This window comes from Dermacentor silvarum, chromosome 1 (genome assembly GCF_013339745.2).
Source record: "Dermacentor silvarum isolate Dsil-2018 chromosome 1, BIME_Dsil_1.4, whole genome shotgun sequence".
NCBI lineage: Eukaryota > Metazoa > Arthropoda > Arachnida > Ixodida > Ixodidae > Dermacentor > Dermacentor silvarum.
Genome location: NC_051154.1, coordinates 360,244,579 through 360,259,966, shown reverse-complemented (window position 1 = coordinate 360,259,966; position 15,388 = coordinate 360,244,579). Strand labels below are relative to the sequence as shown.

General features: G+C 49.1%; 3 protein-coding genes across 3 annotated transcripts in view; 2 read left to right on the top strand and 1 right to left on the bottom strand.

The window, feature by feature from the left end:
- Positions 1–15,388, bottom strand: part of LOC119437438 (AP-3 complex subunit mu-1) — an 85,614-nt gene that overhangs the window by 43,551 nt on the left and 26,675 nt on the right. The window contains exons 6-7 of the mRNA XM_037704468.2: positions 15,123–15,236; positions 8,409–8,482 (exon numbers count right to left, since the gene is read on the bottom strand). Coding sequence (XP_037560396.1) covers positions 8,409–8,482; positions 15,123–15,236 — 188 coding nt within the window. The remainder of the gene's footprint in view (positions 1–8,408; positions 8,483–15,122; positions 15,237–15,388) is intronic.
- Positions 6,905–7,339, top strand: LOC125942376 (tigger transposable element-derived protein 6-like). The gene has a single exon (XM_049660549.1). It carries the CDS (start codon positions 6,935–6,937, stop codon positions 7,337–7,339), a length of 405 nt encoding a protein of 134 aa, XP_049516506.1. The 5' UTR covers positions 6,905–6,934.
- On the top strand, positions 7,349–8,218 carry LOC125942375 (tigger transposable element-derived protein 6-like). Its single transcript, XM_049660545.1, has one exon. It carries the CDS (start codon positions 7,349–7,351, stop codon positions 8,114–8,116), a length of 768 nt encoding a protein of 255 aa, XP_049516502.1. The 3' UTR covers positions 8,117–8,218.

Here is a 15,388-nt window from a genome sequence, read left to right as displayed (position 1 = left end):
TTCGGTACCAACTTTCTTGTTTCTTGGTGGATGTCAATGAAAATTGGTACATAGAATAAGAATGGCTCTATGATGCTTTCATAAATATTTCAAAGCGGTACCATGAAAACTTTTTGCTAGACAAATTATTTCTTTCTTGAACCTCGTGGAGGGACTGGAGGATTTACGAAATCAAGTGAAAAGTTTGTTAAATACTGTATGCACAGCCAAACGTATGCAGAAGGGGATAGCGTTCTCGAAATAATTTTTTTTCAACACTAAAATTTGTAGTTTATGTTTTCTCCAGTCCCACTGCAGTGAGCACGCTCACACTGCAAACAAGGAACCTTACTACGAATTCTTAAAACACTAGGATAAAAAAAGAAGAGCGCTATCCCCTAAAGTACAGTTCAGTGAGTCTGACAAAACAAACGCAATCAAAATGTGTAAAGTAGTTACCAAGATATCTGCTCCACGAGCTGAGCAACATGCCCAAAAAACTGTACTGAGAAAACAAGGTTCAAAGTTGTCAAAATCTAATAGGCACCAGGGTTATAGTCCTTTGTGTCCTTTGCGATGCGGCATCGCTTGACCATCTGACCTGATGGTCTGATGAGCTTTTGCAGCTTTCTTTTTCCGCATGGCATCTTTTTCGGCTGGGTTCCTGAACAGTTTCGCCAATACGCGCGGACGATGTTCCATCCGTGCTTGAGGTGCTCAGCTGCACGTCCGCGTCGCGCTGCATGCCACCGTCATTGTCACTGCTGAAGTCGCCGGAGCAAACTTTGTTTTAGAGATTGGTGGCTTCGACTTACGAGCACCAAATTGATGCGCAGTCTTGCGTTTCTTCTTGAACAATCGCCGGCCCGTGATAACAGATGAGAGCCGTTCTCCAAGCTAAGAAGGGCCGAGCTTGACAACGTTTTTCGTTTCTCTAACAAGCGTGCGCCGGTCCGTTATCATGAGTGAGATACGATCTCTAAACCACGCTGCGACAAGTTGAAAAGACGCGAAATCGGCTCCTCAGCGCCGTCAGCGCGGCGAGCAGACGACCTTTCCGCCGGTTGCTAAGGGCAACCGCCCGGGAGACCAATCCGGAGCCGCGTACAGTCACGTGGCGAGCGCTGCCGATCAGAAACCGCCGCAAGACCTTGAAACTTTTGCTTGCTGTGCGCTTGCTCTTGCCTGGTGCAGCTGGCCGAGGCGCCAGATTTGAAGACGGAGAATCGCGCTATCCATAGAGACCAAGATGGCGGCGCTAGGTTACGCGGTTGCGGAGATATCGCGGCTTGAAAAATGCCGTTTTTTCGCTATTTTCGAGAAACTCCTCGCCACCTTAGCTTCGATAAACATTTTTTCATCATTTCCGCGCGATTTTCCGTGACGAAATTTTGAAATAAAATAGAAAAGAAGTCATACAAACTGAAAATGTGATTTTCAAAAAATCGGTTTTTTGGCCAAATTTCGCGATGCGAAAGCCGCGTCCCCCCTTAAGCCGAAGTTTCTTATTAAACGTAGTTGAGACGAATCCCCGACTCGGCTACCCTTTAATTTAATGCGTCTGGAACCCGCTTAAGCCGTAGCGGTACATCATGTACATGTCAGTTAATGCGTAGTATTCACTCATCGAATACCCATCATACTCCGTTGCAGTCTCGCGCTCCTTCAGCCAACCGATTCTGCACGCCGCGTGCAAAGTGCGAGCTACGCGTTGCATGCGTACGCACGGATCTCTGTGGCCATTGCGATGCCTACCGTATTTGCACGATTGTAAGTCGACCCATTTTTTCAAATTTGACAAAGCAATGTTGGGAAACCGAACCGTGTACCGCTAGTAGCGGCAAGAGAAATGAGAAATAAGGGGCGCTACGGCGTGGTTACAACTTTGCACCTACGTTTCCATGTTTATGGGAGAAGCGTAGCGTAATAATTTACCGTATTGCATACATTATGATTGCACGCACCACGAGCCCACGGCTCTTGTGGGAGCATCGCGATCATGGAAGAGCCGCCGTTTGGGGGGTATTGGTAGTTGGCGGAAGAGCCGCCGTTAGGGGGTATGGTAGTTGGCGGATGAGCCGTCGTTTGGGGGGTATTAGTAGTTGGCGGAAGAGCTTTTCTTTGAGATATGATTGTTTTCGACAGCCGCGCGCATCTGTCACTTATGCTGTTGTGCTGAATCGTCGCGCCTGTCATGAATGCCAAGAACTTTCGGCGCTTGTTCACAGCAGCGTTCAAACGGGCGGCTATCCTCCATGTCGAGGAAACTAACAACTGCGCAGCGGGACGCAAGTTTGGAGTCAGTGAACGTGTGGTGCGGCAGTGGCGTCTTCAGCGCGAGGAAATTTGGCCTCCCTGGCTACTGTGTGCAGGTGGGTCCTCTCTGCGTGGGCGGCTGTACCGCGCGATGACGTGGTGCGGTCGTTCGCGAAGTGTGGACTCGCACTTGATGACGACGTGCTGTGGGACCGCAGCAGCTGAAGGCAGCAGTGCCATTGAGGCCGACTCTAGTGACGATGAGTAGGCTTAGCAACCCCATCAATAAATTTCCCTTGTGTGAATGCACTCGCGTGGTTTTTCTCCCCCCCCCCCTTTTTTTTGTGAGACATGCCATTTTGGGGGGGTCGACCTACATTCGAGTCGACTTACAATCGTGTAAATACGGTAGCCTCCGAGCCGCGCTGCACACAATCTCGGAGTAGTAATCTTGGAGGCCACAGCGGAGCGACCTAGCAAGATCCCGTTGTCTGCAAGTGCTCTCGCAAGATCTCGTGTGACGCCGTTGCCAGCGAGAGCAGTCGGAGCAGCCGTGGACGTGCGCACATGTGCGCAGTTTTGTTCGCCAACCGTATCGCACGTGTGCTGAACTTCGCGACGACTTGAGGACGCGGCGTGATCGTGACAGGACTGCCCGAACTTCGCGACAGTGATCAGCGGATGCGGTGTGATTGTGACAGGACCGCACAATGTCGAACAGGCAAGTGAAGCATCGCGTGGTGAGCATCAAAGAAAAACTGGAGATAATCAATGACATTCCACGTGGAGCAAAGAAGTCCGTGTTGGCACGGGAGAAAGGCCTGCCACTGAGTACTGTTTGTGGCATTTGGACAGCGCGAGAGAAGGTGCTTAATGGTGCACCGTCCAACCTCAAGCGTTGCCATTTAAGCGGCTCGAGTTACCCATACGTCGAGGAGGCTTTGGTGCGTTGGCTGAAAAATGCAAGGGCAAAAAACTTGCCTGTGACTGGATCCCTTCTCACCGAAAAGGCGCTGTGCTTCACCACACAGATGGGTCACGACAGTTTTGTTTGCAGCAGTGGCTGGCTCGCTAGGTTCAAGACGCGGTACAACTTAACAACAAAGGTTGTTTCCGGCGAAGGTGCAGTGGCAGACAAAAGCGGCGCGGAGGACTGGGCCAGCGGCAAGCTGCAACATATATTGCGAGACGATTCCCCAGAAGATATATTTAACATGGACGAATCGGCACTTTTTTTAAAGATGTTGCCGAACCGAACGCTAGCTTTTAAAGGGGAAACCTGCACAGACAGAAAACAAGCGAAGGACAGACTATCGGTCGCATTTGCAGCCAACATGGCAGGGAATGAAAAGCTGCCGCTCCTCGTTATCGGCAAGGCCGCGAAGCCGAGATGCTTCAAGGGTGGCCGACTTTCGTCAGGCGTGTTCTATCGCAACACCACCAAAGCCTGGATGACCTCGAAGCTATTTGAAGAGTACGTGTGCCTAGTGGACCGTCGCTTTACCGCTCTCAGAAGAAAAATAGTTATGGTCATAGATAATGCACTGGCTCACGTGGAACTTGAGCACGTTTCTGCCGTGAAGCTGGAGTTCCTGGCAGCAAACACAACCGCACTTTCACAGCCCTTGGACAAAGGAATAATTCGGTCTGTTAAACACTTGTACCGGAAAAACATGCTGCGCAGGATGCTTCTTACAATGGAAAGTGGGAAAACTTGCATCACTGACATGCTGGGCGCGATACATTTGCTGGCGTATTCGTGGCAGCAAGTAAAAGCCGCAACTGTGAAGAACTGTTTAGCGCGTGCACAGTTCGTCGTGCCCGCAGTGCCCACCCAAGAAATCAATCTAAGCGAAGTGGATGCGGATGAAGAAACGGCTGACGACAGCGACTGCGAGGCGCTGCTTGCATAAGTTTTGGAGCGACAAGGTGGCAGCGACAGAGTGCCGTTTTCAGCGTTTTGCGATGTCGATAATGACGTCGAAACTTGTGAAGATTTGTCCGACAGTGACATTGTAAACTCGCTTAGTACCAAATTATGCAGCGCAAGCGACGGCGAGGACGACGACAACGCCGAGCTGAAAGATGTGCCATGTCCGTCCGTTGGGGAAGCAGCACGAGCACTGGATGTGATGCGGCTGTTCGCCGAAGAGAGAGGGTTAATGGACACATTGGCCTTCCACTTCCGACAGCTTCGAAACTGCAGTTGTCGCTGCGAGGCCGCTGAAGCGGCAAACGAAAGTGACGGATTTTTTGCGGCCTGTTTCCGCAAAATTAAGAAGTTTTTTGGTTTTCTTGCGAAATGCGTTTCATTCCAGAGGCAGGTAAGTGCATATTTCTTACTTTCGGCTAAGCCGTAGTGCCGCTGAGCACGCACTTTCTTCGCGTCCCCGTCAGGTACAGTTTAACGAGATTCCACTGTATGCGTTTCTTTCCATCGCGATAGTACATACAATGCTTGCACCAATGCTTGCATTAGATCGACAAAGCTTCGCTAGTTTCAGCTTTGCAGAGTGCTGGCAACATAGCCATAACCATGCCGGTGACATCTCCGAACGAAAATATTGCTATTTCTGCTAGACTCAGTAGCCATATTAACACATAGTCACGCAGTCGAAGTCAGAATTATTGCACAACACACTGTAAGGTGTGCGAAATTTTGGTCGTCCTTATACATTAAGCCTATGAGGCTAGTGGTGGTGCTGCGGGGCTGTGAATAATCAAGCATGTCCGAATTATCGGTCGTGGACTGTAAATCCAAACTAACGTAAAAATCTATCCAAACAGGGTTTGAGGTCAGACTAACATTTTGGCTGATCACGGAACCCTAAGATGTCATTCGCAGATACCCCGCATCTACACAAAGGAAAACATGGCGGCACAGACATCTCCACTTCTGCATTCCATGCAGCCACTCAGTGAAAAGACTGAGTGCGATCCCCGCTTTCTTGTGAAATGCGTATCAGACCGGGAGGCCTTTCACATTCTTGAAGCAGCGTGGCAGTCTGCTCTTGCTGATAATGAGCGGCCGTAGTTTTCACGAGCCATCCATATTTGCAGTGAGCAAAACAGACATGCACCTTGCTCATTTTTCTTCAATGATACGTACTACTCTTCAGATTAAATTTTTTGTTAAACAGTACCTGATGAAACAGTACCGATTCATTGGAATTGAATACTTCCAATAACATAAGTCTATAATTGTTTGGCGTGAGAACCTCTAGGCATGAGAAGTACAGTAGAACCTCATTGATATGATCCCGTTTCGTACGATTTCCCAGCGCCAACATTCACGATCGAGAAAAAAAGACGCGACACAGTTACACTTTTTTTACCGGTTAATACGTTCCCAGAAAACACAATCTTTTGGCACCAATGTTCAGTACATCACCAAAGTGCTATCGTATGACACGTTTTCTGGCCGCTAGATCCCATGTGAACAAGCAAAGGTGCAAGACGCGTGATCAAGGGCAGTAGGTGCTCATCACGACAGCTTCCCGCATAACCCGCCTGTGCCTCCTGAAAATGCCGACACGCACTCATTTTTCTCTTCGGGTACCAGAAAAGCTCCTTGCGGGTCATCGCACATCGCATTCACAGTTATCATTGCCAACACTATTGCGATAAGCATCTCCACCTCTCTGCTTCACAGCACCTGTGGCATAGTGTCGTTGGAAGCGTACTGTACGCGTTTAATAGGAGATAACACAAACGCGCCACCATTCCCTGCTGCACGTGGCACGAAGTGGACATCATGTTTTTCTCCAGCAGCATCGTTTTCCGCCGTTGGCCACCAGCTTGATTTTGTTTCGGTTTCCCGTTGTTTTGAAACACTACACGATAGTAATACAAGACGCAACTACAGTAAAATCCTGTTAATTCGACCCCCGTTAATTCGGAATTTCGGTTAATTCGGACGGGGCGTCTGGTCCCGTCCAAAATGTGCATTGTTCTATGACTGAAGACTCTCGTTAATTCGGACAGATTTGACCGCGCTTCGGTTAATTCGAACTCCCCACGAGGTAGGGTCGCGACGGGGAAGTAGCAGCAAATTCCGCCGCGGCGGACTCGCACCCGAAATCGACGGCGCACCCAAACAACTTCATGATTGGATCGCGGCCTCCGAGATTTAGAACGAGGTACAAGCGAGTTTTGCATCTCGGAGGCACAAAAAAAAACATGTGGCGCTAGTTTACAACCGAAATGAAAGGCATTGCATCGCTACTGTCATCAGCAACGTGCAACCGACGGATTTGCTTTTTCTTTCTTCTGCATTGTTAATTTTTGTTCGTTGTCTACTTCGTGCGGGTGTGCGTCACCACCGCGCAAGCGACACCGGGATGGCTTCTTCGTTTCCTGCCCAAGCCCCTGCAGTGAAGAGGGCGAAGTACGATGCAAAGGATTTGGCTGCTAAGGTGCAAATACTAAAGGCGTTGCAAGCGGGAGCATCCCGAAAAGAAGTAATGGAGAAGTTCCAGGTCAAGCAAAGCACGCTAAGCAGTTACGTCAAGAACGACGACCAAATTATGCAAGCGTATGACGGTGACATGCTCGGAGACAAGAGGAAGAGGCTCAGAACGGCAGCGCACCCCAAACTAGAAGAAGTGCTGTTGCGCTGGATCGCGCCGTCTCGCGTGATGCGCAGTTGCCCTTGAGCGGACCCCTTATCTGCGCACAAGCAGAAAAGTTCGCACTCAGCATGAACATTGACTCTTTCAATGCGTCGGAAGAGTGGTTCGACCGCTTCAAGAAGCGACATGGGCTGGTGTTCCGCAACGTGTGCGGTGAAGAAGGTGCCGTCAACGAAAGTGTTGTCCATGACTGGCGGTCTGGACTTTCCGCACGCCTTTCTGCGTACGAGCCGTGCAACATTTTCAACGCTGACGAGACAGCGCTCTTTTTCAAGGCTCTGCCTGATAAGACAATCTCGTTTAAGGGGGACCCGTGCGTCGGCGGGAAACGCAGTAAAGAGCGGGTGACGGTTCTTCTGGCTGCGAACATGACCGGCACAGAGTGGCTGCCGCTGTTGGTGATAGGAAAGGCAGCGAAGCCAAGATGTTTTAAGAACATTAAGCAGCTGCCTGTTGACTACCGCTTTAACTGAAAGGCTTGGATGACCACTGAAATATTTCAAGCTTGGCTGCGTCAGCTAGACCGCCGCTTGGCGGCCAACGCTAGAAAGGTGCTGTTCGTGCTGGATAACTGCAGTGCGCACACGAAGGTGTCCGGGCTCGAAAACATTGAACTTCTATTTCTGCCTCCGAATACAACGGCTTCCCTGCAGCCGATGGACCAGGGAATTATACAGTTTGTGAAAAGCCGCTATCGACGGCAGGTACTCGAGCGTATGTTGCTCTGCATGGAGACAGGCAAGCAATGCGAGATAAGCCTACTCAGCGCAATCCATGTGCTCCCGTACGTGTGGAACAACACGCCACCTGAAGTAATCGCCAACTGCTTCAGGCACAGCGGCTTCGTACACGACGCTGCTGACCCAGATGTGGTGGCCGATGTTGAAAGCGGCGAAGAGCAAGACGGGCGCTACGTTAACATCATGCCAGCTGATGTGCGCCTGCGCGATTACTTCGCAATAGACAATGATGTTGCCGTTGCCGGCATAGTGACAGACAGTGATATCGTCGCCGAGGTCATGGATGGGGAAGGGGAATCGGCGGACGAGGACCCCAACGATTCAGACGAGCGTCCACGCCCCCCAATGACTGAGGCTGCGCACGCATTGACCGTTTTAGAGGACATCTGCATGGTTTCCTTGGACAGTGTGCGCAGACTGAGTCATTTACAGGAACTTCGCAAAATTGTGATTTCCTCGCACATTTCCTCCGCGAAGCAAACCGCTATCACAGACTTCTTTAAGAAATAAAAGTCTGATGATGTCTGAATCATTTTTTAAGTGTTTTGGACATACTCTCGATAATTCGGACCCTAGGTTAATTCGGACATTCTCTCCGGTCCCATGAAGTCCGAATTAAGGGGGTTTTACTGTATATACGCAAGGCTTGGCATAACGTAGATGTCAACTACAGTCTAGTCTTCCAATTTTTTTACTAACTTCAGGTCGTACATTCTCCTGGTTAGTATGTTCTTTTCTTGTGTTTTTGTAAATATGAATAAGGTTCTAATGTATAATGAGAATTCCAAGGGCCCCCTCCTACCTCTGGGATCCTATGTGGTAGGACATGAGCCTGAAGTTGCCATCTGGAGGCACAAAGGAGAGCACCCGTTCCGACTGCAAAGAACAGCACAGGTGTAAGTTTTACACAGCAGCTGCCAATTGACTACACTGACGTTCAAAAGAAGCTTAGCATGTTACCTTTGCTAAGCAAAAAGGCGCACAGCAATGTCCGTTACAAGCAGACATCAGTATAGCAAAGTGTGTCGCATATGCTTCGTCTCAAGGATTGCATTTTGTCCATTGTAGCAAATTGTTTGTCACAGCCAAGTCCATTAAAGCAATACACTGCTAGCACAGGCAAACCAAACAAAGTGAGTAACACAGTTCACTATTAGTCCATTGCATGCGGATCCACTGTAGCAGGGCATGGACTAAATACAATGCAATACAGCATGGTTACTCTTTTGGCACACTTCCTCTAGTCATGGACAATGTGCATTTGGCAGTACACACCAAGTGCTAATGTGTTCAGCTAATACCAAGTCATCGTTATGTAACAGCTGATGATACTGCTTGCTAGCCTCAAGTGTCATATTGAACATTCATGTGAGCAATACTCATCACTATCCCCCTTTATTGCTAAAACTCAAATAATCGGAGCTAATGTCTGCTACGTGGGAAACAAACACATGTGCACAAGCAAAGCACACAAAGAACAAATGGTGAAGACACTAGTGAATCGAGATACATGGCATAAGAAGGCGACACAACTAGCTTGCACTGCACGAAAGCAGATCAGTAACGATAAATAGTAAGGACCTCTAGAGAAGAAAAGAACAAGTCCAGTGGCATGTGTTGTTTTCTTCTCTGACCCTAGGTGTGTGAATGCTAACATGAATATGCAGCAGAGAAAAGACAGGCATTTCATGCTGGCTGCTACCTTTCTGATGAACCCTGGCTATGGGTAGCACAAAACTGATGAACACAACACTAGCATTAGCTTCACACTAATTTTAATGTTCAAAAACAGTTACATATATGCAGACAAATATACATATAAAATAAAAGAACACAATCTAGAATGTAAAAGCAATGTGGCGAAGTGCAAGGCTACATCAGACATTACTCACGGCCGGGATTTGACCCCGCAACCTTGTGCTTAGTAGCCTGACACCATAGCCACTAAGCAACGACGGCGGGTCTACAGACCTACATCACGGCGCTATGTCACAAAAATGCGGTGGCGCTGTCGTCAGAAGTGACTTTCGTACAGTAGGCACTCTGCCGCTGCGCCTACCCAAGTAGCAGCTGGGTTTCGCGGGCACGTGTGCGGTTCTATGTGCGCTGTCCTTATTCCATGGTTTTACAATGAAGGAAACGCAATATGCCAAGCTGCGTTGCGCTGAAAAGCGCAAGAGACTGAAGTTTTCATAAGTTTCCTGTTGATTAAAACCGTTGCAAGCAATGGGTCGCCGTGCTAAAAGGCAAAAGTTGGGTTTCAATACCAGATCATTTATTATGTGCCAAAAATTGCGTAACAGTTAAGCTTCTCGGTTATTTTGTGTGGCGTGCATTAGCCAGGATCGTTAAAGGGGTTGACACACCAAATTGGGTTGACGCACCTAGAGGAAGCCTGCTGTAGGCTTCCTCTAGGACAGGGGTTCTCAAGCATGTTAGTTCCGGGGCACCCTGCTAAGCTCCATGGAGCGCCAAGGAACCCTCCCGAATTAACATTTTTGCACTGAGTCAAAGCGCAACTACTGCTTGCCGCAACCGCTGCTGACAAAACCGCCGCTGTTATCGGCGCGATCATAGATGGCGACCTTGCGGTTCAGATGGCAGGCGGCCGACGCACCCACCAAGTCAAAACAAAACTGCCATTTGCTGCAACAAGTATGGACGAATCCGCAGTCGCTATCGACGCGATCATGGATGGCGAATACGCAGTTATGAAGGCACGCAGCCGACGTGCGCACCGAGTCAAAACGAAACTACGGTTTGCCGCAACCGCTGCGGACGAAACTGTGGTGGCTGTCAACGCGATCACAGATGCACTATGCACTTATGGAAGCACGCGGCTAGCCGCCAACGCGGTGTTACGCGCGGCGATTAACGCAACAATAAGGGCTTTGAGGGCACAAATAAGCACAAAGCATTCCGGCGTTGCTGTCAGTCACGTATCGCGTACGATTGCCGCTGAGGACCGTGGCAATGCGGACTGCGCCGCTTCGTTTTTGGACGCTAGCGCCGTTTAACTCTTTCACGGCGCGCATTTTTTTTAATCCTCCGACGTATACGTCAGTGTGCACGTTATCGGCACCTACCCTTTCTACAAACGGGAGAAATGCGCATGTTGGTAAGTTACGGCCTCCGAGATGCAAGTGCGAAAGCTTAGGCGGGCTGCCCGTTTTCGAAGGTTGGGTGGCTACAAGCTGCTTGCGGATTTATTGCGCAGTTCACGCACTGCCATTACACGCTGTGATGTGCTTTTGACACTCGGGCATGGGTAATGGAAGTTCTGTGGATCGAGCACACCTCTTGTTCGCCGTTTGAGCCACTTAATTGGCGAGCGCGGGACCACGGAAAATTTATCAGTGGCTCACGGAACCCCGAGCAGCGGCCTGCGGAACCCCAGGGTTCCGCACACCTACTTTGAGAACCCATGCTCTAGGACACTCAAATCTCAATACAAGCATTTAGACACTCAATACAATGCTGTGTCCAATACAATTGGACACAGCAAATGTTTAAAATATATTTTAATTCACTTCTAAAGAGTGCCTAAATGCTTGTTCTCGCGATCGAGACCCATCACTAGTGTGATTGACACCAACATCACTGTGTTGCAAGCGTAACGAAAGTTTTAGTGACGTCATGCCACATTAGAGTGACATACAATGAGCGGTGACCCACAGCACTGGGCAAGCCTAGAGAGCCTCGACTGCAGTGAATCGCATCAGACGCAGACGTAGAGTCGGAATCGGAGCTGCCACAGCTAGCCATGACAACTGTTGGCGTGGTTTTGTTTGCCTGTGCTGGTACAGACTGTGTGTGCGAGAGCAGATGATGCAGCAGTGCGTGCGTCACAGCTTTGTGGGCCCACGTGACCAAGCTCCCTAGACAGTGACTTCACTGTCCAACTCGGAGAACAGAAACCGAAACCGAAAATCATTCACATAAATAATGGGATATTAAATTAGTTGCCGAGAATATATGAATCTTCGAGCGTGTACAATGCTTCCTGGAGCAATAAGGAACATTTGAAACAAAGAACGCACAAGCCACAAATTTGATGTCTCAACCCCTTTAATAGTGTGTCATTACAATTTCTTACCACACTGTGGGAAAGCTAGATTAGGATGCACCTTGGATGTACAGCCCGAGAAGCATATTCACCTCAAAACACGTCACATTCAAATTTATTTTCATCTTTAGAAATTTAGCCACCTGCAGTGTAGATAGCCTAGCACACATTCACATACGCAGTCAGCACGGTCACAGCTGTGTTAATTGCGTTCAGTGCCGATGTCACACACGCACTTGAACGTGTTCATGAATTTCCACGTGATAAATGTACAGAGTTGGTACAGAGTTGGAGCAATTAGACAGCCGTGGTCAACAGCTCAGATTACGCGGACCTACACAGCTGGCGTCGTCGTAGGGCCGGTATATACCTCACCGGTCCCATCACCCGGCCTAGGCGATCGCTTCTATCGCCGCTCACGGCGATATAGAAATCGGCTCCAGTTCGTTTTTTTACGTGACATGGTACTTAACAGAAAAAAATGCCGAATTTGCGCGTTTCGTAAAGCAGCGCCCAGTACTAAACCACTGGCACGATCCCGAACAACGATCCGACGGCATTTCGACTCGCAGACGGAAACCAAGCACCGGCCGTCTCAGCGAGGCGGCTCAGCTGGCTTGCAAGTACTACTACGTTTCGTTTGCTATTTGCGCCAACGAAACTGAGGAAACCAATTAATTTAAGCTCACATTAATCGTGTTGTCAAAAATAAGCACACTATAATGAGCTGCAGGCCAGATCCCAAGCGCTGTCAGCCATCATTGCGGTGGTCAACGAGCTGGGCCTATAGTCTCATTCAGCTGTATTGAATGCGGGCGAAATGCAAGAACGTGCACTGGGTGCATGTTAAACAACCTCACGTAGTCAAAATTAATGTGGCACCCCCACTACCGCGTGCTTCATAATGAAATCGTAGTTTCAGCACCCCCTCCCCCACTCAAATAACAGAAAAAAAATCAAAAATACGGCCACGCATCCATCGCGGGGGCGGTGAACGTGGGCGGAGCCTACGCGACGTCGCTATAGGGCCTAAAATATATCGAAAGTGCCTACCAGTGTTTGCAAACAAGGTGTAGGTCTATATCAGGAAGCCACGTTTCCACCCCCTCTACAATCAGGTGACTATACTATTTAGGATTACAATATAATAAAGTCATACAATCATCAAAATATGGCCAACACTGCTAAGTGCCCTTCAACACTTGTTCATACAGTGCTTGGTCCGACTGGTGTTAACACATCTGCACAATAGCGAGACTGCACAGTATGCCTATGCCTATGTGCACTATGTGCTTCAAATAGTGCACTATGCACTATTTTAACCCTTTGAAGGTTTTTGCCGTATGTGTACGGCGGCAGTTTTCTGTCCCGCAAGGTTTTTGCCGTACGGGTACGGTTTCGATCCCCCGTTTGAAATTTCGCGCCATAATGACGATGCATGCTCACCGGGAGGTGCTGCCACCTTTTAGGACTTACAAGAAGCGTTTGCCATTTGTGCTACCTTCTTGTGGAGATAAACAGAACTGATTACTAGTTTCAGCGCGTGCGTCGCGCACACTGCGGCAACACCCCTTTCGCGGTTTCGGTTTTGCCGCGTGATCGCAACGGAGGCGCGCGAAACGTGATTTTTCTTTTTGTCGGCACTCCCTTGAAGGGGCGGCGGAAGTTGATTTCTACCTTTATTGGCGCTGCTCTTAGCTTGTTTATCACCGTCGCTCACGAGGTATTCTCGCTCTCTGCGGCATCGCGCTTTCGGTTCCGCCGCGTGATCGCAACGGAGGCACGCGAAACGTTAGTTTTCTCTCTGTCGGCACTCTCTTGCAGGGGCGGCGGAAGTTGATTTCTATCTTGATTGGCGCTGTCTTAGCTTGTTTATCAGCGCCGCTCACGAGGTATTCTTGCTCTCTGCGGCAACGCGCTTACGCGGTTTCGGTTGCGCCGCGTGATCGCAACGGAGGCGAGGCGCGCCAAACGTTAGTTTTCTCTCTGTCGGCACTCTCTTGCAGGGGCGGCGGAAGTTGATTTCTATCTTGATTAGCGCTGTCTTAGCTTGCTTATCTGCGCCGATCACGAGGTATTCTCGCTCTCTGCGGCAACGCGCTTACGCGGTTTCGGTTCCGCCGCGTGATCGCAACGGAGGCGCGCCAAACGTGAGTTTTCTCTCTGTCGGCACTCTCTTGCAGAAGCGGCGGAAGTTGATTTCTATCTTGATTAGCGCTGTCTTAGCTTGCTTATCAGCGCCGATCACGAGGTATTCTCGCTCTCTGCGGCAACGCGTTTACGCGGTTTTGGTTCCGCCGAATGATCGCAACGGAGGCACGCGAAACGTGAGTTTTCTCTGTCGGCACTCTCTTGCAGATGCGGTGGAAGCTTTCTACCTTGATTGGCGCTGCTCTTTGATTGGCGCTACCTTGATTGGCGCTACCTTGATTGGCGCCACCTTGATTGGCGCCACCTTGATTGGCGCCACCTTGATTGGCGCCACCTTGATTGGCGCCACCTTGATTGGCGCCACCTTGATTGGCGCCACCTTGATTGGCGCGATAAGGCGCTGTGCGTAGAACCGTGTTTGAAGGAATACCACACTCTGAAATATTATTGAACATTTGGAGTTCTGAGTGATGCCGACATCAAAATACTGTTTCTAATTTTTTTTCACTATTTATTCCCGACTTTATACATTTTTTACATTCAATATCCGCAATAAAGTAATTTGACCATCTGGGAAAGTTTTTTTCAAAATAATTCGACCTTCAAAGGGTTAAACACATAACTTTGAGAACTTTTCAGCTGTGAACAAGACCACCTTGCTGCTGGCTTCACTGCCAAACTTCTCGAAGCCCTGCGCCACTCCATGAACAGCCGTTTTCTGGAGCTGATTGGATGCAACCTCACGCTGAGAGTAGCTGCCCAGTTTCATGACTACGTGCACAGCTGCTGCAACAGCTGTGATTAGTTGCTGGAGGTAGCCTGCTGCTGTTAAACATGAAACATGCTGAACAAAGCTTTACTGCTCAAATTGGATGCAGGATTTCTTCAGCAAACTAAATTAAAATCCAAATTAAATTACAAGTCTAGAAGCCCCAAGGCAACTAATAGGTTATGAGAGAAGTCGAAGTTCGTGGAGGGTTCCAATTCCTTCCAACCTCTTGGGTTCTTGAATGCACATGGTGTGTGGCAGAAAAGGCGTGTGCTCCGGGCAAAATTGTTAAGAATGCCTGCGACACTCCCCGCCCCCTTCTCCAGCGGGATTTTTACGAATTTCAAATCTTGCTGCTTGGCAGGTATGCCATTAAGTCATCATTGTTTCAGTGATTAATTAAGGGCACTTTCACTTGGCCAGTAAGGCCGCTATATGCCTTACTAATTATGAAAGCAGCCATGACACGAGTTGAAACAAAAGCCACTGCGGTTTAGCTTTTGCCAACACCATTTTGCATGTGTGCTCACCTCCCAACGCCGGAAGCGAACACAGGGGTGAAAGCTGACGTCGTCAAAGAGGCGCGGGTTGACAAAGGTCAGACTGAGGTCAGGCATTCCACTCAGCTTGATGCAGCAATCCACCTGCATGAGCAACGGAGATCCAGAGTCAACAATTTCTTCATTACTTATTACACATCCAAAAGGTGAAACATTTTATGTGGTTTATACTGAAAGAAGAGGCCAAGATAAACAACTTTAACCAAAAAGAACCCTCCTGAACAAGCAGAAAGGAC